Source organism: Rutidosis leptorrhynchoides, chromosome 10, assembly GCF_046630445.1.
Source record: "Rutidosis leptorrhynchoides isolate AG116_Rl617_1_P2 chromosome 10, CSIRO_AGI_Rlap_v1, whole genome shotgun sequence".
In the NCBI taxonomy this organism is placed as follows: Eukaryota; Viridiplantae; Streptophyta; class Magnoliopsida; order Asterales; family Asteraceae; genus Rutidosis; species Rutidosis leptorrhynchoides.
Genome location: NC_092342.1, coordinates 80652952 through 80676233, shown reverse-complemented (window position 1 = coordinate 80676233; position 23282 = coordinate 80652952). Strand labels below are relative to the sequence as shown.

Below are 23282 nucleotides of genomic sequence, written 5' to 3'. Positions count from 1 at the left end.
AAACTACCCAAAACGGCAGGCCAACTTCAAAAGCTATCCCAAAAGCACCCCCTGTCAACATAAACGGGAGACCACTAATCCAACCGTATGCCCTTACCCTTGTCCAAGCCGGAACCTATAAAATGGTAAACAACGAGAGGGTAAGCAAGGCCTAGTGAGTGCAACAATTATACATACATATATATAACCTACTTACTTGCAAACACTCACCAAATCCGCATACATACTAGTTACCTAATTAGCATACCTTTCACATGTATAACGCTAAGTACCACGATTACAAGGCTAGTATAATAATAGCAAATAACACAACAATACAATATGCTAAAACATAAGTATAACGATGATGTTCGCGACATCCATAGTACTCAAGATCCCAAGGCTAGCCCAACGAATGGTATCGTTAACATCGAACTTAAATCCCATTCGCCTACATTAATGTGGTATCGTCAACACCGAACTTTAAACCCACATATGAGGTATCGTCAACAACGAACTTTAAACCCTCATCAACGTCACTAAATAATTGTATGGCATCGTCAACATCGAACTTTAATTCCATACGTATGAGGTATCGTCAACAACGAACTTTAAACCCTCATCAACAACAATATACTCTAGGGTATGGTATCGTCAACAACGAACTTTAACCCATACCTCACAAGTAAATAAATTATATACATGCATATATAATTATTCCACTCACCTTATCGTCTTCGGTGAATTAGGAAGCAAGCTCGCAAACTTCAAAGTAAAGCACCTATTACATTATGCATATAATTAACACACCATCAAGTTGAATTAAATGTCAACTTCTAACACCCGAGCATTTAATGGCCCGAGCATTAAATGACTCATCTACACCAACCACCCAAAATTGGTCAAGACTCATTATAATCACTAAAGCTAGTGAATTAAAGTCCATTACTCTTCAACTAGCACAACCTAGGGTATTTCTCACCCATTTTACCCAAATTAGGTCAACTTTGACTCATGTGACCCATCTAACACTTAAACACATAATTTTGGTCAAACATGACCCATTTAACATCTCTTTCAACTTTGAACAAGTGTTTTAATGCTTACAACACCTTTGACACTTACAAACCTCATTACATTAGACCAAAACCCTAGATTATGATAATTAGGGTTTCCTTTCAACAATCTAACCCAAGATCCACCCATTTATCCCTCAAATGGGTCATACAAACCCCACATGAACCAAACCCTAGCTTAAACAAAAATAAAACTCAAAACATAGAGTTAAGACTTACCAATGCAATCACAACGTAGCTAGAGACGTAGGGAGCAACTTTAAAACTTGGATTCGGGTGAGATTTGGTCTCCTTCTTCTCCGAGTGAGCTTTCTCTCACTAAACCCTAACTCTCTCTCTCTAAATTGAATGTGGTGTAGGTGAAGATGTGTTAAATGAGTTAGGATAACTCATTTATCAGTTTTCTAGATCTAAAACCGTCCACCAGTGAAAAGACTTAAACACCCCTAAAGACGCCATTTAAATTGGGTCAAATTTGTCAAACAGCGACATCTGTCGCGTTTCGCGACAACCTGTCGCGTAACGCGATGCCCAAACGCGACAAACCACAACAGAACGTGATAACCTTGACAGAACTGGGTTTCTGAATCTGTCGCGTTTCAGCCTACTTTGTCACGTATCGCGATGCACCAGGACGCGATGAAACCCATTCAGACGCGACAGAAGACCTGATCAAACCATTTTCCATTATTTTCACACATTAAACTAAAATAAACGATCATAGATGCAATAATAAATGTACCCGAGGTTAATTACGCACCTTAAGTCATATTCGAGGAAAACGGGATGTTACACTTCGACGGTAGCATCATTCCGGGGATCAACGGAGGAAGAGCCTTCACTGACGCGTTTGGTCGACGTCGTAGGGTTACTGCTCATAAGTGGCTTGTGCCGTACCCTGCCGACCCACAAGTGCGTAAGACACCCCGTTACGTACTGACTATTTCTGGAGCCAGAACATCTGCACCCCGTTATGTGAAGTCTGCACCACCGGCACCACCTGCACCACCGGCACCACCTGCACCGCCAGCACCACCTGCCCCACCATCTCCCACTGTCGAGGAATTGACAAGGGAGGTGGAGATCCTCTGAGCTCGAGTTACTGAGCTCGAGGAGCATATGGCTCATGTATTGGACATTCTTCACCCACCTTCACCGTAGGGCTTTTGTATTTAGATTTCATTATGTAATCTAGTTGTAGTTTTATGTTTCACTTATGTATTGTACGGACTTATTCAGATGTATGAAACTTATTATTATTAATGGAACTTTGCGTTATTTAATTCTTGCACGATGTTCTATTTACATTGATGTACGATGATTCTGTGGTATTTGTACCTAGATGCGTTATTTAATAACATGTGATGTTTTGACTCCATGTTGGTTACTATATACTGTATTATTATATATTGAATGCTGGATTTTGACTTGATTCAAAATTTTTGTTTAGAACACCATGGCTAACGGTCGATCCACACCTACTGCTGCTCAAATTGAAGAGATGATCCAAGAACGTGTAGCCGCAGCCATTGCGGAAATGCAACCCCAAGCTCCACCGCCACCGCCACCGCCACCGGTTATTCAACCCGTTCGAAATGGGTGTACTTACAAGGAATTCCGGAGCTGTAAATCACATAACTTCAGCGGCACTGAGGGACCGGTTGGTCTCACCAGATGGTTCGAGAAACTTGAATCAGTATTCCGAGTTAGCAACTGTTCGGAGGACAGCAAAACCAAATTTGCTTCTTGCACGCTATCTGACGGCGCGTTCACATGGTGGAACACAATGGCACAGGCACAAGGCATTGATGAGGCGTATGCTACGCCATGGGAGGAATTTAATTGTGCCGTGATTGAGGAGTATTGTCCGAGAATCGAAATCCAAAAGATGGAAATGGAATTCACGCAGTTAAAGGCCGTTGGGAACGACCTTGATAGTTACAACAGGAGATTTTTGGAGTTAGCCCTGATGTATCCGACAATGGTCACCCCGGAATTCAAACGAATGGAAAGGTACTTTTGGGGACTTCCTAAGAGCATTAAGGGAAATGTCACCTCGTCCAAGCCACCGAATGTTCCCGAAGCGATGCGCATGGCGCATACTTTGATGAATCAAATAACCATCGATGAACCGGAGAAAACTAAGTCTGAAGCGGGTACTAGTGAGAAGCACAAATGGGATAACCATAACAACAACAACAACAACAACAGAGGAAGAAACTATGAACAGAACCCGACGAAATGACATGAGGGTTTCAGAGAAAACAACAACGGTGGAAACCCCAACCCCAAAAACAACACCAACTCCAGCCCGAACTACAAGGGAACCCTACCTCAATGCAAGAGGTGTTACAAACACCACACTGGGTATTGCAATGTTGTCTGCGAGAAGTGCCAACGGTCCGGGCATGTTGGAAAAGACTGCAAGGTCACCACTTTGAATGGGAAGCTGAATACCAATGGACCTAAAAAGTACTACGAGTGCGGTCAGACGGGCCATTTCAGAAATGCGTGCCCAAACAAGCGAAAAGACGGTGGACCACCCCGTGGTAGAGCTTTCAACGTTAATGTAAGGGATGCACACGAGAATCCCGACTTGGTGACAGGTATATTCACTATCAACAATCTTTTAGCTTCTGTCGTGTTTGATACTGGTGCGGATAGAAGTTATGTATGTAGATATTTTTGCGATAAGATTAATTGGTCGTTAGTCCCGTTAAAAGATAGTATGCTTGTCGAGGTCGTCAATGGAAAACTTGAGAAAGTTGACCATATTAGTCGAGGAGCTATTATCAACATAGCTGGTGCAGATTTCGAAATTGATTTGATACCCATCAAATTGGGAAGTTTTGACGTGATCGTCGGTATGGATTGGTTGAGCAAGATAAGGGCCGATATTATCTGTGGAGATAAAGCTCTTCGTATACCACAAGGAGACGGTGAGCAACTGGTTATCTACGGAGAGAGATGTACCTCGAAGTTGAACCTCATTAGTTGCGTGAAAGCACAAAAGATTATGAAGAAGGGACGTCTTACTGTCCTAGCGCATGTGAAAACGGTAGAAACTGAGGCGAAGAGCGTGAACGATGTTCGAATCGTGAACGAATTTCCCGATGTCTTTCCTGAAGAATTGCCTGGATTACCGCCGCCGAGAGCAGTAGAGTTTCAGATTGATTTAGTGCCAGGAGCAGCACCTGTAGCTCGCGCACCTTATAGACTCGGACCTTCTGAGATGCAAGAATTACAGAGTCAACTACAAGAACTACTTGACTGAGGGTTTATCCAACCAAGTTTCTCGCCTTGGGGCGCACCTGTTCTATTTGTGAAGAAGAAGGATGGATCCTTCCGTATGTGTATCGACTACCGTGAACTCAACAAATTGACAATCAAGAATCGGTATCCTCTCCCCAAAATTGACGATCTTTTCGATCAACTACAAGGATCGAGCGTTTACTCAAAGATCGATTTACGATCCGGTTATCACCAGTTGAGGGTGAAGGAAAGTGACGTGATGAAAACTGCATTCAGGACCCGTTATAGTCATTATGAGTTTCTCGTAATGCCATTCGGTTTGACAAATGCACCTGCCGTGTTCATGGACCTCATGAATCGTGTCTGCAAGCCGTACTTGGATAAGTTTGTTATCATCTTTATAGATGACATCCTTATCTACTCTAAGAGCGAAGAAGAGCATGAGCAACACCTCCGACTAGTACTTGAACTCTTGAGACAAGAGCAACTTTACGCCAAATTCTCCAAGTGTGAATTTTGGTTGAAGGAAGTCCAGTTTCTGGGTCATGTTGTGAGCGACAAGGGTATCAAAGTTGACCCCGCCAAGATTGAAGCTATCAGCAAGTGGGAGACTCCCACTACTCCGACCCACATTCGCCAATTCCTAGGTCTCGCCGGTTACTACCGAAGGTTCATTGAAGGTTTTTCTCTGATTGCGCGTCCTTTGACCGCGCTGACTCACAAGGGCAAGAAGTTCATTTGGGAACCCGCACACGAATCAGCATTCCAAACTTTGAAGAAGAAGTTAACCACCGCACCTATCCTATCACTTCCTGAGGGCAGTGATGACTTTGTTGTTTATTGTGATGCATCGAAGAGTGGTTTTAGTTGTGTACTGATGCAACGATCAAAAGTTATTGCCTATGCCTCCCGCCAATTGAAGATTCACAAGCGAAACTACACTACTCACGATCTTGAACTTGGAGCCGTTGTCTTTGCACTCAAATTGTGGACACACTATTTGTATGGAACTAAGAGTACTATCTTCACCGATCACAAGAGTCTCCAGCATATCTTTGATCAGAAGCAACTGAATATGAGACAGCGTCGATGGATCAAGATGCTCAACGACTACGATTGTGAACTCCGTTATCATCCCGGCAAGGCCAATGTTGTAGCCGACGCTTTGAGCCGAAAGGAGAGGACGGTACTTCTTCGTGTTAGGACTTTAAACATCACCATCCATTCGAATCTCAACAGCCAGATCAGAGTAGCCCAAGATGAGGCTCTCAAGGAGGAAAATATATCTCACGAACATTTGAACGTACTTGTCTCTCGATTCGAGGTTAGGGAGTCTGGACTCCGATGTTATGCTGGAAGAATTTGGGTACCTTATTATGGAGATCTACGGAACCTTATACTTGATGAAGCCCACAAGTCGAGATATTCGATTCATTCTGGAGCGGGCAAAATGTACCACGACCTTAAAGAACAGTATTGGTGGCCAAATCTTAAGAAGGACGTTGCGACTTATGTTGGTAAGTGTTTGACTTGCTCGAAGGTTAAAGCCGAGCATCAGAGACCTTCTGGTTTACTTCAACAACCATAAATCCCACAATGGAAGTGGGAAAGGATAACGATGGATTTCATCACCAAGCTACCAAAGATGGTGGGCAGATACGATACTATTTGGGTTATCGTTGACCGTCTTACCAAATCTGCACACTTCCTAGCAATGAAGGAGACGGATACAATGGAAAGACTTGCTCAACTATACATCAAGGAGGTTGTATCTCGTCATGGTGTACCTTTATCAATCATCTCAGATCGCTATCCCCGTTTTGCTTCTAGATTTTGGCGTTCTTTGCAAGAAGCCATGGGAACTCGTCTTTACATGAGTACTGCTTATCACCCTCAGACTGACGGGTAAAGTGAACGAACAATTCATACCTTGGAGGACATGTTGCGTGCATGTGTCATTGATTTCGGAAAGGCCAGGGAAAGGCATTTGCCGTTAGTCGAATTTTTGTACAACAACAGTTATAACTCAAGTATTAATGCCGCACCTTTTGAAGCATTGTATGGCCGCAAGTGTCGATCTCCTATTTGTTGGGCCAAAGTAGGAGAAAAGCAAATCACCGGACCCGAGGTAGTCCACGAAACAACGGAGAAGATTGCTCAGATTCAAGCTAGACTTAAGACTGCCCGCGATCGCCAAAAGAGTTATGCCGATCTTAAACGTAAAGACTTTGAATTCAACTGGAATACCCTAAAGTTCATCTGGAATACCCTAAAGTTCATCTTAGCAGCATATGCCATGAACAATCTGATAGCTTCCATCCTAGCCACTGGAGCATATATCTCTCCATAATCCAATCCTTCTTCCTGTTTAAAACCCTGAGCTACCAATCTAGCTTTATTTCTGATCACAATCCCATCTTCATCCATCTTATTCTTGAAAACCCACTTGGTACCAATGATCTTCTTAGTTTCATCATCAGGTTTAGGTACCAATGTCCAAACCTTATTCCTATCAAACTGGGAGATCTCTTCTTGCATAGCTCCTGCCCAGCTTGGATCTTTGATTGCATCATCAGGACATGTAGGTTCAATGGTAGACACAAAGTTTACATGCATACAAAAGTTGCTGGTTGCATGTCTTCTTGTTTTAACGCCGCTTGCCAGATTACCAATAACTTATTCAATTAGATGCTCCTTTGTCCATCTAGTATTATAGACAGGTGAGCTTGTTGTGAAACACACAGCATCTTGATAATCAGCTGGCTTAGAGGAATGAGCAGCAGTAGGAGACAGCTGTTCATTTTGAGTGTAACCAGTACCAGCTTGAGATCCTTCAGAACCAGTAGACCTATGCTCCAGTTGTAAAACTTTAGTAGAGCCAGTAGGTCCACATGGTTTAGACACAGATGGAACAGAGTGTTCCATCTCATCATTAGAGAACCCAGCTGTAACGACCCTGGATTTTCCAACGTTTATTTATTAATAATTATTATTATAAATACGTATGATTAAACGAATGTATGTATTACATTTACTTGTTGCCATGATTAACCGTACGTGACTTTTGAATGCCCGACACGTCTTTGTGACACACGAAACTTTCACGAATAATATTTTTAGAATATTATTTACATTCATGATTGATTTTATTAATCATTTTAATTAACTAAAGTTATTAGTTAATTACTTGGGCCTTTACTAGTGTTAGTGGACTTTTACTTGAATTATCACTTAATTGGACTTGGGCTCACTTTAATGGACTTGATTAGCCAACCCTACTTCTTATATGGACTTAATTAGCCCATCATCACATGTAAGTATTACTTGTAAATGGAAACTAGTTAGTTAAGAACAATTGGAATCTAGTTAACATATAATCCCCATGTAAACCCATCTTTTATCCACACTTTTAAGGCTTTACATACAAGGAACCATTGAACTTCTCCCTCCCCTCCTTTTTCTGCTGCTGGCCGACGGTTTAGGCCTCATGGGGAGGTGTATTTGGCTTTCAAATTTTGTTAACTTAGCTACTAGTTCCCTCACACTTCATTCATTCCAAACACACACTTACTTGCATACTTTTTTTTCTCTCCTTTCTCTCTAAACTTTGTAAGTTACAAGGATTTCTTTCTTTCTTCTTTTCTTGTTAAAACCGAAACCAAGGACATCTAATCATCATCATTCTTTGTTTGTTTTAATCACTTGTTCTTGGTTGTTGTTTAGTTACATGTATTTATTAGTTATTTACTTACTAATTTCAAGAATCAAACTTACTAGTTTCATTCTTCATTTTATCTTGTAATTTCAAGAACACACAAGAATTAAACTTACTAGTTTATGTTCTACATATGTTGTTTCAAAAGATTGTAAGTTCATGGTTGTAAATCATACTTGAAGTTCATGAAGTAAACTTTAAAGTTTACTTTCTAAAGATCAAACTTTGGTTTGAATCTTTAAAGTATGAACAACCCATGAACTTGTTTCTTGTTTATTTAGTTCACTACTTCATTTACTTGCACTTTAATTTTGTGATTTTGGTTGTTGTTGGTAAAGTACTACAAGTTAGTCTTGATCTCATTTCTCTTGAACTAAAAGTTAACTTAAAAGTTCAAGAACATGTAAGTAAGTTTTCTTTAAATATAACTTTGTATACTTATGCTTGATCTAGACTTTTGAGTCTTGGATCTTCAAGATCAAACTAAGAACTATGTTCTACAACTTAAGATCTTGATTTCATAAGTTCACTTTCAAGTTTGTAACTTATTATTAGTTTTAAAGTTCATGTATGTGTTAGATCTAAGACTTTGATGTAACTTTGGTTCATCAAAACACTTGCAACACTTAAGTGAGTTGTGCTTCATGTCTTAGACTTACACTTGGGTTATGATGGTCAAACCTTGGTGAAAATGATGCAAACACATCAACGATTTGTACACTTGAAGCTATATGCATCAAAAGATGAGAACCGTGATAAGCATCGAGCACCAAGACCACCGGAACCCACTATTTTTCTGTTTTCTGTCTTCTGCCTACTGTTTTCTGGTTTCTGTAACATACCAATAAACCTGGGCTACTGTAACCCTGATTTTCAGATAGATCTTTTCGAGTAGATAATTTTTCTTATAGGACTTGTCTTAATCCGAGTTACGGTTTAGGATTTATGGCCCTCCGATCGTCACTATGTCCTTTTAACGTTGTGCAGAAATTTTTGACCTACTCGCACTTAGACCTTCGTCACGGTCAGGCGAAGACGAGTTTGCTTCTGTAAATTTTACCACACTTAAAGGACTCATATATGGAGCCATGGACACTGGTCTCACCTTAATTCACTAAGGGTAGAGGCCGTGGTAACTGATCGAAGTCAGCCTTTGTTTTAAACTACTTTCATGAACGAAACTTACTTTACGCCTTTTGTTTGATGATGAATGATGATGACCCTTAAGACCTTATTTACATACTTTTAAACCTATTCGGATGATTTACTGACTTAGTGCTATTTGACTTAGGTTGAGGACCCGTTTGGACAACCTTCATTACTTGCACACTTTTCCCGACTCGACTTTACCGCTACTTTATCATTGTGAGTTATAGCATTCCCTTTTTACTTTAACTTATTTTGGGAACTGAGAATACATGCGGATTTTATGTTTTACATACTAGGCACGAGTACTTAAACTTATATATGTGTGGGTTATACAACGGCATAAACATTCCCTTTAGCTCGGTAACGTTTAATCATTGGTTTTTGAACCATGAACGCGAATCTTAGATATGGATCCATAGGGTTTGACATCCCCACTCGGGCTAGTAGCGCTAGCATTTAATGAGTGTTTAATACTTCGTAAACATACGCACTTGCCAAGTGTACTTTCAGGGGGTATAAACGTTAAGTTAGTTACCAAGTGCCCACGATTAACATATACTTTATCATACTGTTTTGAAACGCTCTTCGTAGCACTGAAATCTCGTGGCCTACCTTACATACTATTATACTTAAACTATAGCTCACCAACCTTTGTGTTGACATTTTTAAGCATGTTTTTCTCAGGTGCTTAAGGTTATTTGTTTCCGATGTCGTGCTAGTCTTGCCGTAGACACCCGCTGCTCTAGTGTTATCACCGCATGAACTGTTTATCTTGCATTCAAACTTTAATACTTTTGAACTATGTTTTGTAACGACCTAAGGGTCACATACATTTATTCATGCTTGCTATTCATAGAAGCATACTGTTGGTGTAAAACAATTGACATCAATTATGACGTCATCTTTTTATCGTGAATGCAACTTCTTTTATTACAGCATGTAGTACTTAACCTTGTAATGATCCTGTTGTTGATGATTCGTACACGATGGTTTTGTACGGGGCATCACACCAGCAACATGGATTGGTGAGGGATTTGATGCTGGTTCTTCATCATCATCAAGAGCTTGATGAGTTAGCTCTTCAAACAGTAACTCCTCATCTTCTTAATCAGAAGATGTAGTAGGGGCAGTTTCATCAAATGTAACATTAATGGATTCTTCAAAACAACCTCTTATTTTATTGAAAACCCTATATGCCTTTGACATGTTAGAATATCCCAAGAATATACCTTCATCAGCCTTAGCATCAAACTTGCCTAGCTGATCCCTATTGTTTAGAATGAAACAGGGAGTGCCAAATACATGAAGAAATGAAATTGAGGGTCTTCTGCCTTTGAGAACTTTATAAGCAGTTTTCTGATGTCTTTTCACTATTAAAGATCTATTCTGGGTAAAACATGCAGTGTTCACAGCTTCTGCCCAATATGAAATTTTCAGCCTAGACTCAGCCAACATAGATCTTGCTGCTTCAATGAGAGTTCTGTTTCTTCTTTCTGCAACACCATTCTGTTGAGGTGTTCTCACAGCAGAAAAATTCTGTGAAATACCTTTGTCAGCAAAAAATTCTTCCAATGTTGCATTTCTGAATTCTGTACCATGATCACTTCTAAGCTGCTTCACCAATTGCCCATTCAATAGTTCCATTCTTTTGATGAAATTGATAATTTCATCAGCAGCTTCACTCTTTTGCTTCAAAAAGAACACCCAAGTGTATCTGGAATATTCATCAACAATCACCAGTGTATACTTCTTCCCACTACAGGTGGCTATATTAACAGGACCAAAAAGATCCATATGAAGAAGGTGAAATGGTTTCTCAACAGATAAAATCTGCTTTGATTTGAATGAGGCATGGTGATGCTTCCCTTTTTCACATCCAGGATATAATCTGTCCTTCACATAAGACATTGTGGGTAGCCCAGACACCAAACTTTTACTAGATAACTTATGAATATCTTTGAAGTTGAGATGTGAGAGTCTCTTGTGCCATAACCACTTGAGGTTGTCTGCTGCCTTTGAATAAAAGCAAGTATCAGTTGTTGTGACTGATGTGTTCATGTCAATTTGATACATGTTCTCATGTCTTTTTGCTATCAGCAGTGGCTTCCCTGTCTTATCAAAAATAGTGCCAATCTTCCTTCTGAACTGGACTATCTTACTTTTGCTTGTCAGTTGGCTTATGCTGAGTAGATTATGTTTAAGCCCAACGACATATGCTACATTTGAAAAAGTAACATTCCCATTTGTTAAAGTACCAAAACTCTTTGTGTAACCCAACGAATTATCTCCATATGAAACAACTGGACCATCCTTTTCTTGATAGTCCATCAGCAGGGACTTACATCCAGCCATATGTCTCGAACAACCACTATCGAGATACCAGATTTGCTTGTTTTGAATGCCCTGCACAGTAGCTAAGAGACTAGTTCTTTTTGGGAACCCATCCAAGGATGGGTTCTGGAAGGGTCATCTTTGATGATCTCTTCCTGTCTGCTAGTTTGTGTGAAGAAGCAGCAGCAGATGGGGTTAGGGTTAGAGTACACCGGTTGGCTAAGTGAAACTTGCTGCCACATTTGTAGCATTTTCTCACATTTGGTATCGGTGACTGGTCATACACCGAGTAAATGGGTGCAGTAAGATCGGGTCTACTTTCAGATATGGCAGCTATGAGCTGGTCAAGCTTGACAGTCATTATCTCAGTGATAGATGACCCAACACTTGATTCCACAATTTGGTTCACTTTAGCTTTTCCCTTAAGGGCAGCTTTCCTTTTAGAACCAGTACCATAATCATGGTATACTGCTTTGCCTTTGTTCGACGAGTCAGTGTGGGAAGTTACTGACCCGTCAGCTGATGCTGGTCGATTCTTGTGAATCTTGATTGCTGCCTTTGACTTTCCAGTATTGCGTTTTGCTGGCTTGTCAGCAGCTACTGGTTTACCAGTACAATTTTTATCAGCTGGCTCAGCATTGGTGGAATTTGAACACGAAGGGGAATCAATTGATTTTAACTTTCTTTGATTGTTTTCAGTGATTTCCCTTTTAATGCGTCTTTCCTTTGGAGTCATATAGTAAATGCTTGAGGGATCAGTAGTTTCATCAATTGAAATACTGATTTCCTTGGCTTTTACTTCATCCTCCAAAATTTCTTTCATGGACAGTGGTGGGGTCTCAGTAGGTCTGACAAACTTATTTGTTAAGACCTTTTTACCCTTAACTATCTTGGCAAAGGTATTTGGCAAGACAGCTTCATAATCTGTTACAAGAATGGGGTCCATGTAAGTAACTTCTACGAGAGCAGCATCAGCAGCATAGTCATCAGCAAAGAAAGCTTCAACTTGGGTAGGCACCTGCTCATTTACACACTTAGCTGTGCGTTGAGCAGATGTACACCATGAAGTAACAACCTTCTTGAGGTCGTTATCTGGTTCTTAACATCTGCTACCTCAACGTGAAGAGATTTTAAAGCAAAATGTTATTTTTCAAGTTTTGAAATTTCATCCTTTAAGATCTTAATTTCATCAGTTTTGCTTTTAAGTTTATCATTTAAATATTTGTTATCATTTTTCAAAACTTCTTCACGTTTACTGCCTCTACATAAATCAACTCTTAGGTAGTCAAACATTTCAGCTTTTTCATCATCAGTATCAGTTCAAAAATTATCAACTTTATACAGCATTTCAGATTTCCATTGAGGTGAATCCTTTTTCCGATCAGCTTCCCTCATATCAGCCAAAAAAATGCTACCATTATCATCCTCCTCCTTAGACTCCTTGACCTCCTTGGCCATCAAACACAGCTTTTTACCAGAAGCATAACCAGCATCATCATCATCATCAGTATCACTGTCAGAGGATGAAGAAGAGCTGATTTTATCCCAATCATGATGCTCAGCAACTAGAACCTTTTCTGGCTTCTTTCCCTTCTTATCAGCCTTTGCACTTTCCTTCATCTGAGCCTTCATTGCTTTGTACTAGTTCTTGTACTTATCAGCTTTTGAGAAAGAGTTAGCATGTGATGTTGAAGGTTTCCTAGACATGCATTCAGCAGCAAAATGTCCAACCTTTCTACAATTGTAACACTCAGATTTAAAACCCTTGACTGATTTGCTGATATACCTGGCACTTGGTTTCTTACTCCTTTTGTATGGCTTGCTAGTTCTATTACGATTGAACCTTTTGAATTGCCTAGCCAGCAAAGCCATACCTTCAGCAAACCCTTCCACATCATCTTCATCATCACTGCTTTCTTCAGACCCAGTACCACTATCCACCTCATCTTCAGCTGACTGATCTTCTGCCATCAACTTTTGAACCAGTAAAGCTTTTTGAGATTTCTTTTTAGCAGCAACAATATGAGCAGTATCATCAGTTTTTGAGGATTTTGAGGTGGTGGGGGCAGACTTAAAGTTTTCTTTTAAATTCAGTTCAAGTTTAGCTTCTGCCTTCTCATGGTTCTAAAGTGTGCCATAAAGAGAGGACATGTTAAAGTTCTTTAAGGTCTGGGTGGTTCTTAAGGGGTCAGTGACAGGTTTCCATTTAGTAAGCAGTGAGTCAATGAATTTGTTTACTTGTTCAAATCATTATATGTGATTTTTAAAGTAAGCAGGTCAGCAACTAAGGAGTTAAACCTAATGAAGGTTTGCTTAAGGGTCTCATTCTTATAGACAAAGAACATTTCATACTCTTTTTTCAAAGCAATAATCTTGTTCTGCCTAACTTCATCCATGCCTTCATAAGTGATATCTAGATAGTCTAACATCAGCTTAGCATTCAGCTTTCCCTTAATCAGTTTGAACAGGTGGTTAGGTAAAGTTATAGCTAACAGAGTCCTGATCTTAGGGTTAAGTCCAACACGACGTTTGTCCTCAGCATCCCATCTGGCTGGAGTGAGAATAACTTCTCTACCAGGAACGGCAGGAGTGTCAGCAGTAGCTGGGATGCTATCAATAGTCTCAGTTGGGACAAATGGACCATCTGTGGCAATATCAGGCATAAGTGGGTCAATAGACTCCAGGTGAAGCATGAACCTTGCCTTACAAGTTTCATACTCATCTTCATCAAATTTGGGTGGTCTATTGGATGAGCCATTTTCAAGGTAAGCAGTATTTGAGTATGCAGCCATGAGAGAATTCAGATCTAAGATATTAAATTATCAAGACTGAAGCTCTGATACCAGTTGTTGGTCCCTTGTTTAACAACAGGAGTATTGTAGGGGGGTGAATACAATTTCTTTTAATTAACTAACCAATTAAACACAGTTTAGTATTCAAGCATGTAATGTAAATAGAGTCAAAGGTAATTTTTCAACTGTTATTCTTTATTGATTAAATCACAAAGAATTACAACTATCCTTGGCGAAATAGTTGGTTGATACAGAAGTATAGCTATGAGGAGAAACTTAATGCTATTACACGTTTTGGACTCTAAATAAATAAACTCACACCACTAGTTGTTACAATAGTGGATACAACAATTTATAGTAGTCCTATTAACCGTGTAATGGTTCTATTGCCCACTGGTACATAGGATGTCTGTACTTGTGGGGACAACTGCATAAGAGAGCGTGCTCTCCTCTTTCCTCTTTGGTAGCTACTTGCAGGAACACCCCAATTTGGTTTGGCACCACTATTCGTTTAAACAAATAGAATGTTGTGTTCCCTAGGCATTGACAAAGTATATCACATGTCTGCACATGCGTTAAACTTCTGCATTCCCACGTGGTCTTGTAAGGTCACTTGTCAGCCGCCGACGCGTGTCCTTTCCTGTTCAACTTTGTCTTTGACTTCTGTTGAATAGTAAAATTGATGTAGACCACTCGGGAAACCACCATGCTTGTAATGGAGCATGGATGTCTTGTGTTGTATGCTGCTTACCAGGTTTACTGGTTCTTCTTATGCTGAGTCACTTGATATTCTTGAATTGCTGAGTACTCATCCTGTACTGATCCGAAGGATACACTCTACCTTGTGCTGGTAGACTAGGCAGCATACTGAACACTTGACATAGCAATATTTGCTGTCTATTCATAAACAAACTTGTGCTGGCGGCACATAACATTTTAGTGCTAATAAATTACAGTTTTGTCATAATTAAATCCTTAATTATTTTGGGGACTCAACAGAACGGTACTCGCGAAAGACCATCGGAGTTCATAACATCCATTAGTGTACTTAACACCGCGTAACACTAACCCCCCGGGTGATGTCTTAACACCGCGACTAACTCACCCGTTGACAATGTGGTGTCTTAACACCGCGACTAACCCACATGTCAATCAAACCCATGAGTGGTGTCTTAACACCGCGACTAACCCACTCCCATGACAATGTGGTGTCTTAACATCGTGACTAACCCACATGTCAATCAAACCCATGAGTGGTGTCTTAACACCGCGACTAACCCACTCGTTACGTAGAATGTGGTGTCTTAACACCGCGACTAACCCACATTTCACGCTACACAAATAAATACATTATATACGTACACGCATAATTATTTCACTCACCTTGGAATGCCCGCACAAGTCATGTACAACATGATCTCCGTCCTCAACTCCGAGCAAGTAACCACCTATATCACACATAGGTACAATATACACATAAAAAGCCATTCTCTAAAAGAGAACCCGACACAAACATCCCTCAGCCGAGGGATCACACCTTGCTGGTAATTCAAACCAACACAACAAAGTACAATTTAACCCAAATCATACTTTACACCAATTAGACCAAACCTAGGTCTTAACACTAAATTACTACTTAGGTAGTAATCATTTCAAACGCCAATTACACCAAAAACCCAACACGTGCAATATTGACCCATATTGCTTTTAACCACGTTTGACTTTTGTTAAAATGTCATTTTAACCCAAAAACACTTCCCACGATTACTTTCATTTAAAAATGCCATTTAACACTTAACAAAAATGTTTAACATCCATTTAATCCAATTTAGTGTCATTACCAACTTCGATCCAATCAAAGTCAACCCATTTTGACCTAAGTCTCAAAAATGCCCAAACTAACCAATAATCACTAACACAAGTGAAAATGGCCCTAATACACCAATTAAACAAAATCACAAGTGTTAAACCCTTAACTTACCCAATTCAAAATTAGTCAACCACTTAAGCCCAAATGTGTTTCAATACTTCCATAGTCACTAAACCTAGTGATTAAACTCATTTTGCAAGCCTTAAACTTGAACAAAACATCAACCAACCCAAAATCCACCAACGACACTATAAAACATGATTACTAGCAACACTAAACTCACTTCATGAGTTTAAATGGGTTTCTCAACAAACCAAGTTCAAACCCTAACTTTGAATATCAAATCAAACAATGAAATTCAGAGTTAGAACTTACCAACACTACCAAAACGTAGTCGTGAACGAGGAGAACAACTTTAACTCTTGTGACCCGACCCAAAACACTCTTCTTCTTCCCCGATTCGAGCTTTCTCTCTCTAAACCCTTTACTCTCTCTCTAGGGTTTGGTGTGTGAGTGGGAGGGAAATAGAATGAAGAAAATGAGGTGGGGATAAGATTTTGGCCAGATATGTGGCCCTCAAACCGTACACAAGCAAAAGGACAACTTTACCCTTCATTAAACTCATTAAAAGGCTGAAAAGCATCAGATCGTGCCTATTGTCGCGCCGCGGAGTAAACCCTCCGCGCCGTGGCCTAAAGGGTGATTCTCACAGGTCTGATTGCATCGTTGAAGCTGCTTCTTTTCTCTTGCAAACAAGCCTACTATAATTTAGTTCACATTTTCAAGCTTTCTGACCCTAAAAATAGGCAAACGTCGCGCCGTGGAGATTCTGGTCGCGCCGCGGAGTTTGCCTGTTTCATCCGAACTTCAGCAACTTGTTTCGGCCATAACTTTTTGATCGTAACTCCGTTTTCGATGAATCAAATATTGTTGGAAACGTAATAAGATTTCCTTTCCAATGGTAAGGTTTTGAAACATCAACTCAAACTTTATTTGGGGTCGAAAAGGTACGTACACACCTTGTAACTCAAACAACGTCCAGTTTTCTTCGACATTCGAACAAGCAACACGTACACGCTTGGTACACTTCATACACGCATCGTACAATCATCTTTATACAATTATACAATCAAGTATGAACATTCTAAAGATCAATTACGTACCTCGAACATGTATGGTGAAAAACGGGATGTTACACCCAAATGTGCATATATAAGTTTATGAGAATTTCCCTCTATCACCAATTGATTTTAGAGTAATGTAGAACCCATGAGCTTATATGTTGTATATGTTAGTGGACCTAAATCAATCCTACAAATGGTATCAGAGTCTGGCTATAGCCCAGATGTGTGGCTGGTGCAGAATGGTAGCGGAGGTTTAACCCGAGATGACTGTGAATGTGATCAGGGAAGAGGTCGGGGGTCCGAGTGAGTCGAGATGGTATTGAACGCGTATGTGCGAGTAGCGTGGAATGAACCGATTAAGGGGGTGATTGTTGGTGCTAATTGGTTCATTGTGTCCCATATCGGAAAGTGAAAGAAACACATGTGCATATATAATCTTATGAGAACCTCCCTCTATTACATAATTTTAGAGTAATATGAAACTCATCAACACACATTTATATATATTTAAAATTTTAGATTTTTTAAATTTTTTGAGCCATGGACGATTCCTCATTATGTCCATCTTCGAAAACGCCTATGATTTTGAATTAGTGATGAAAAGAAAATAGTAAAATAAAACTTATGTGATTGTATGATAATAAAAAATTACATTATGGTTTTGAATGGTTAAGACTTTAAGATTTTTTAAAACCATTACTCTTACTTGGAAAAACTCAAATAAATCCCTAATTTCTTTTGAAAACGTATGGGCCCCAATAGCCCAAAGCTATATAAAATATAAAATTGGCTACAAATCGCTCACACTCCCACATCAATTCAATTTTCAATTTAATTTTGAAAAGGGGCGATATCCTCTCCCCCCTGCATACTATAATCCTAAAGAATTCACATTTCCCAAGAAAATATCATAAAAATCACACCTTTTTTTATTATTAATCGACGAAGATTCTTGATTTTTTTTTTAAGAATTGAATACACACATACACACAACGTAACCTAAGAAGCCCTCATTGCTGACTAATCTTGTACTCATTAATTGCTCAAGAATCACACAAATTATGTCTAATTTTGTTCTATAATCACAGGGTATACTTCTCATTTGATCAAGATTTGTTCCCCATTAAAGGATTTCTCCTCATTGGTAACCTTTCTTCTGCTCTGTTCTTTGTCTGTTCTTTTAATAGTAATTAAATTGGTTGTTTTGATTGTTTTTAGATCCAAAATTAGTTCATCAATTTATATATTTTGGGTATTACTTCAGGGTTAACTTTTGGGTATATTTAGGTGAAACATTGTATATATTTGGATTATGGTTTTTAGAAATAAGAATGTTGTGTGTGTGAATTGATTCTTGGTATTAAAAAGTTTGAAACTTTATTGTGTTTGTGATATGATATGATTTGATATTGGCAATAATTTCACAATTATGAAACTTTTAACTCTAAAAATATGTTATTGCCTAGAATCCAACAAGTGCCCCATTCTTTTTAGCAGTAATGATCTTGTTATCTTGCCTGCAAATTAGTTTAACATTTTGAATATTTTTTGATCTTAGTTTGTTGCTACCTTTGTCTGTCCATAATTAGGAAGAACTTTTGATTATGTGTTTAGTGAATTCGTATGATTTCGTGAGGCGAAAGCATTGTTTCTTTTATAGAAATTTTAATGCAAAACTGAAACTTTCCCATTTTTATAACTGTTTAACCGAAGATTAGTTTACTGTGAATGCGCAGACGTGATGGATCAAGATATTCCAATTGCTGAATCAACGTCAAGAAAACAACGTCTTCTGAAAGATCAAGTTCGTCTAGTAAAAAGAAAAGATAACGCTCGATATGAAATTGTTCCGATTAAAGATAATCTATCTTTTGAAAAGGGTTTCTTTGTTGTTATTCGCGCATGCCAAATGTTGACTCAAAAAAACGATGGAATCGTACTGATCGGATTAGCGGGTCCTTCTGGTGCTGGAAAAACCGCATTTACTGAAAAGATACTTAATTTCATGCCTAGTGTTGCAGTCATATCAATGGATAATTACAATGATGCCACTCGAGTAATCGATGGTAACTTTGATGGTAAGATCTTTATATCATTTACAGACTTTGTGTTTTCATGTAAACATTTAGTGAAACTAAATGTGTATTCTTTTTTTTTTTTTTTTTGTTTCTCGTAGATCCTCGGTTGACAGACTATGATACGCTGCTAAAAAACATTCATGATTTGAAAGATGGGAAGACAATTGAAGTTCCAATTTATGATTTTAAGTCTAGTATGCGCACGGGTTACAGGTTTGTATCTATTAGCTTTACATAGGATCAGTGCTGTAAACGGCGGCCGTCTCGGCCAAACAGTCAGTTTGGTGACTAGCCCGTTGCGTTTCGCACTAAAAAATAGTTAGTCAGTCAACGCTAAAAAGTCATGTCAAAGTCGGTTGGTAGTCGGTCGAAGTCAGTGTTGGTCAAAATTTTAATATTTTATACCCAGATTCCGTGCCCTTTTCATATGTTTGAAATATTTACGTTTGAAATTTTATGTCTGATATATTTATGTGTAATTACATTACTAAAAGTCAACGTTAGTCGGCGTACGACTCGACCGACTAGTCATTTCAAAGTCCCGATCGACTCGTCTCTGTCTCACAACTTTTCCAACCTTGCATAGGATAACATAGGGGTGTTTGGATATCTGTGTTGAAGCTAACTGCTCAATAATCATAACCAAACATTCATCTGTATAGTAAATTATATGACGGTTAAGTTTTTATCAAACAGATTCGATGGATTACATGATTATATACTTATGGCAGGACACTTGAAGTCCCTAGCTCGCGCATTGTGATAATCGAAGGGATCTATGCATTGAGTGAAAAGTTACGGCCTTTATTGGATCTTCGAGTATCTGTAACAGGTGGCGTTCATTTTGATCTTGTTAAACGTGTTTTAAGGGACATACATCGTGCTGGTCAGGAACCCGAAGAAATCATATACCAGATATCTGAAACGGTTCATTCTAAATTACTTAGTGAAAAAGTATCAATCTTACAAGCCTATTATGTTTTTTTAATACTTATTTATAAGTGCAGGTTTATCCAATGTACAAGGCATTCATAGAACCTGACCTCCAAACCGCTCATATAAAGATTGTTAACAAGTTTAACCCCTTCACAGGGTTTCAGAATCCCACTTACATTTTAAAGGTTCATTGCTTATATAATCACTAAACGCCATAAAAGTCTGTCAACGCTAAAAGTCTGCTCAAAGTCGGTCCAAGTTGGGTCTGAGTTTGGTCCAAGTCGGTCAAAGTTAGGTCAAATATTATATACTTTTTAAAATTAAATTTTGTGCCATATATCTATGATCGAAATATTCATGTGTAATATATATGCGTGTTTAATTTATTATTTATTTTTTTACCAAAGTTCAACGTTGGGCAACACATGACTCGACCGACTCGTCCCTTCAAGGTCCCGACCGACTTGTCCCCGACTCGCGACTTTTACAACCTTGTATATAATATTAGTAAATTAACATAAGTAACACTGATATACTCATGAGATTATGAACATTGTTAGTCGTCAAGAAATGTGAGTGTCGAACAAGTGAAGAGTGTCATGTTGGAGGAACACACGGAAGCTTTGGAGCAGCTTTACGATATATTTCTGTTGCCACCAGGCGAAGATCCAGAAACGTGCCAATCGTATTTGAGGATGCGGAATCGGGAAGGAAAATACAATCTCATGTTTGAGGTTTAATTTTCTTTTTTCTTTTAATTTTTAAAAAAATGATTATTTTTATTCACATTACTCGTGCTAGTTCAAGACTCGTGTTATATTACATTTTTAGGAATGGGTTACGGATCCTCCATTCATAATATCCCCGAGAATTAGTTTCGAAGTTAGTGTTAGGCTTCTTGGTGGTCTGATGGCTTTAGGCTATACAATAGCATCCATTCTTAAAAGAAGCAGCCATGTGTTCAAAGACGACAGGATCTGCGTGAAAATTGACTTTCTGGAACAAGTTAATCGGCATTATGTTCAGGTACGTTATACCGTTGACTTGCGATTGTGAATTTGACTTTGAAGTCTTGAATTTTAATTCAAGTTTAATTTCATGAAAAGGTGCTAGGGAAAGACCGACAAAGCGTAAGATGTGTTGCTGACGAGCTGGGATTAGAAGGCTCGTATATTCCGCGTACATATCTTGAACAAATGAAGCTCGAAAAGCTCTTGAATGAAGTCACGGTATGAAAAGTTGAAAACTTTTTCGAAAATAGAGGTGGGTTGGGTGTCAAAATGGGTAACTTTCGACCATCTCCACTTCTAATTCTGTTTTTTTTTTTGCCCATTCGATACATTACTTTCTGTAGGTACTGCCTGAGGATTTAAAAACGAAGCTCAGTATAGATGAGGAACTTCTTTCAACTCCTAAAGATTCTGCTACGCGCACTACTATGAGAAGGTACCGTTTTCTAACGATCCACAAAAAAAAAAAAAAAAAAAAAAAAAAAAAAAACTGATATCAGTTGATTGTGTTGTGATGGTTACGCGCTTGTTTTCTTATAGTGGGATGTCACATTCATACTCAACGGCTAGGGATAAAAATCTGACCGCCATTAATACTCAAAGGTTCGAAGAGCCGACATCCACATTAGCAAGCCAGGTGATCTTATTACTCACTAGTCACTATACAGTCTATACTAAATACTAACTGTGCACCATGTTGAATTACTAAAATACCCCTGCGAACAGTAATGTTCACAGTTGTATACGCGGGGACATTTTAGTAATTCGCATTTTTTCCAACTTCTTTTTTTCTTTTCGCTCGTTTGCTTTTTGCCCCAGTGAAAAGGGGCCCGGAGGGCCCGGACACCCCTCGTATCTTCAAGTGATATTAGTGTACCCAAAACTCAGAAGGTATATATATTTGACTTTTAAGATTTTTTTTATCTTTTAAGGGATCAATTAGTCAACTCTCGGAGCAGATATCAACTTTAAATGATCGCATGGATGAATTTACGTCTCGGATTGATGAACTTAATTCGCAGCTCAGTAGAGGGTCTAATCATGGCAGTCAAAGTCAACATATTATTGACCCGTCTAATGGACCTGGATCTGTATCAACTTCGTACTTCACATCAAATGGAACCTCAGTGCGTCATTCATCGTCATCAAATCAGTTATCTAAAGATTTAAATCTAATGGACGAGGTAATATCTTTATGCGCATTTTCCAAATCATTGGATTCTGATTAGCGATCAAACTTGTCTAATTCTTTTTTTTTTTTTTTTGAAAGGCGAAAGTTTTATTAAAAAAAATGTTGTGTAATATTTGATCATATTGAACAGATATCAGGAATTGCAAGAAGTCAAGTCAAAATCATGCATCAACTTGACATTTTGAGTAATAGTCTGCGTGATAGAACGGGGGAGAGATCTCGTAAAGGGAAGGGTGTCGAGAAAAGTAAAGGACTCGAGGTTGATGCGGGGGTTGTGGTTTCGTTACTATTAGCGTTGGTTTGTGGTGGTGTTGGGATCTTGTTGTTTAAAGGTGGTTCATCTAGAAATTGATCTTTTTTGACAAGAAGTTGAAATATTCATCATGATGGTGTTGGATCCTTGTTTGTTTTTTTTTTTTTTTTTAAGATAATTCTTGGTCTTTTATACAAGAAGTTGAAAATGAAAATTTTTATGGTTCAAATTGAACAATTGTTTTTGCATACTTTGGATGTTATTGAGTTGTAAAAAAGAAAGTTATTGTTTTATACTTGATATTATAGTCTTTTCTTAATTATCATTATTAGTGGTTCTATTTAGCCTTGATGTTATGCTGTGACCATTATTAAATTAGGATAATAAGCCCATAAAAATAAAATATATAAATATATATATGTATACTTAACATAAAAATATAATAACTCCAAGATATTTGGTACAACCAATAATAATTGAGATTGTGATTGTGACAAAAGAAACTACATACATATACATATAAAT

At 38.6% G+C, this 23282-nt stretch overlaps 1 protein-coding gene across 1 annotated transcript; it reads left to right on the top strand.

Annotated features, from left to right (window-relative positions):
- Positions 1 to 18402: 18402 nt before the first annotated feature.
- LOC139872589 (inorganic pyrophosphatase TTM2-like) lies at positions 18403 to 22901 on the top strand. Its single transcript, XM_071860499.1, has 12 exons — positions 18403 to 18432; positions 19025 to 19366; positions 19465 to 19579; positions 20098 to 20293; positions 20374 to 20487; positions 20863 to 21036; positions 21134 to 21328; positions 21409 to 21531; positions 21657 to 21748; positions 21853 to 21949; positions 22245 to 22496; positions 22635 to 22901. The coding sequence occupies exons 2-12, from the start codon at positions 19030 to 19032 to the stop codon at positions 22854 to 22856; spliced, it is 1917 nt and encodes a 638-aa protein (XP_071716600.1). The 5' UTR covers positions 18403 to 18432; positions 19025 to 19029; the 3' UTR covers positions 22857 to 22901.
- The last annotated feature ends 381 nt before the right edge of the window (positions 22902 to 23282 follow it).

What these genes read in the sequence shown, in the direction of transcription:
- LOC139872589 (XM_071860499.1), top strand. Translation starts at nt 19,030, where the DNA reads ATGGATCAAGATATTCCAATTGCTGAATCAACGTCAAGAAAACAACGT. An exon ending in ATCCCACTTACATTTTAAAG is followed by an intron (nt 20,488 to 20,862) that starts GTTCATTGCTTA and finishes GAACATTGTTAG; the next exon opens with TCGTCAAGAAATGTGAGTGT. An exon ending in AGCTCTTGAATGAAGTCACG is followed by an intron (nt 21,532 to 21,656) that starts GTATGAAAAGTT and finishes TACTTTCTGTAG; the next exon opens with GTACTGCCTGAGGATTTAAA.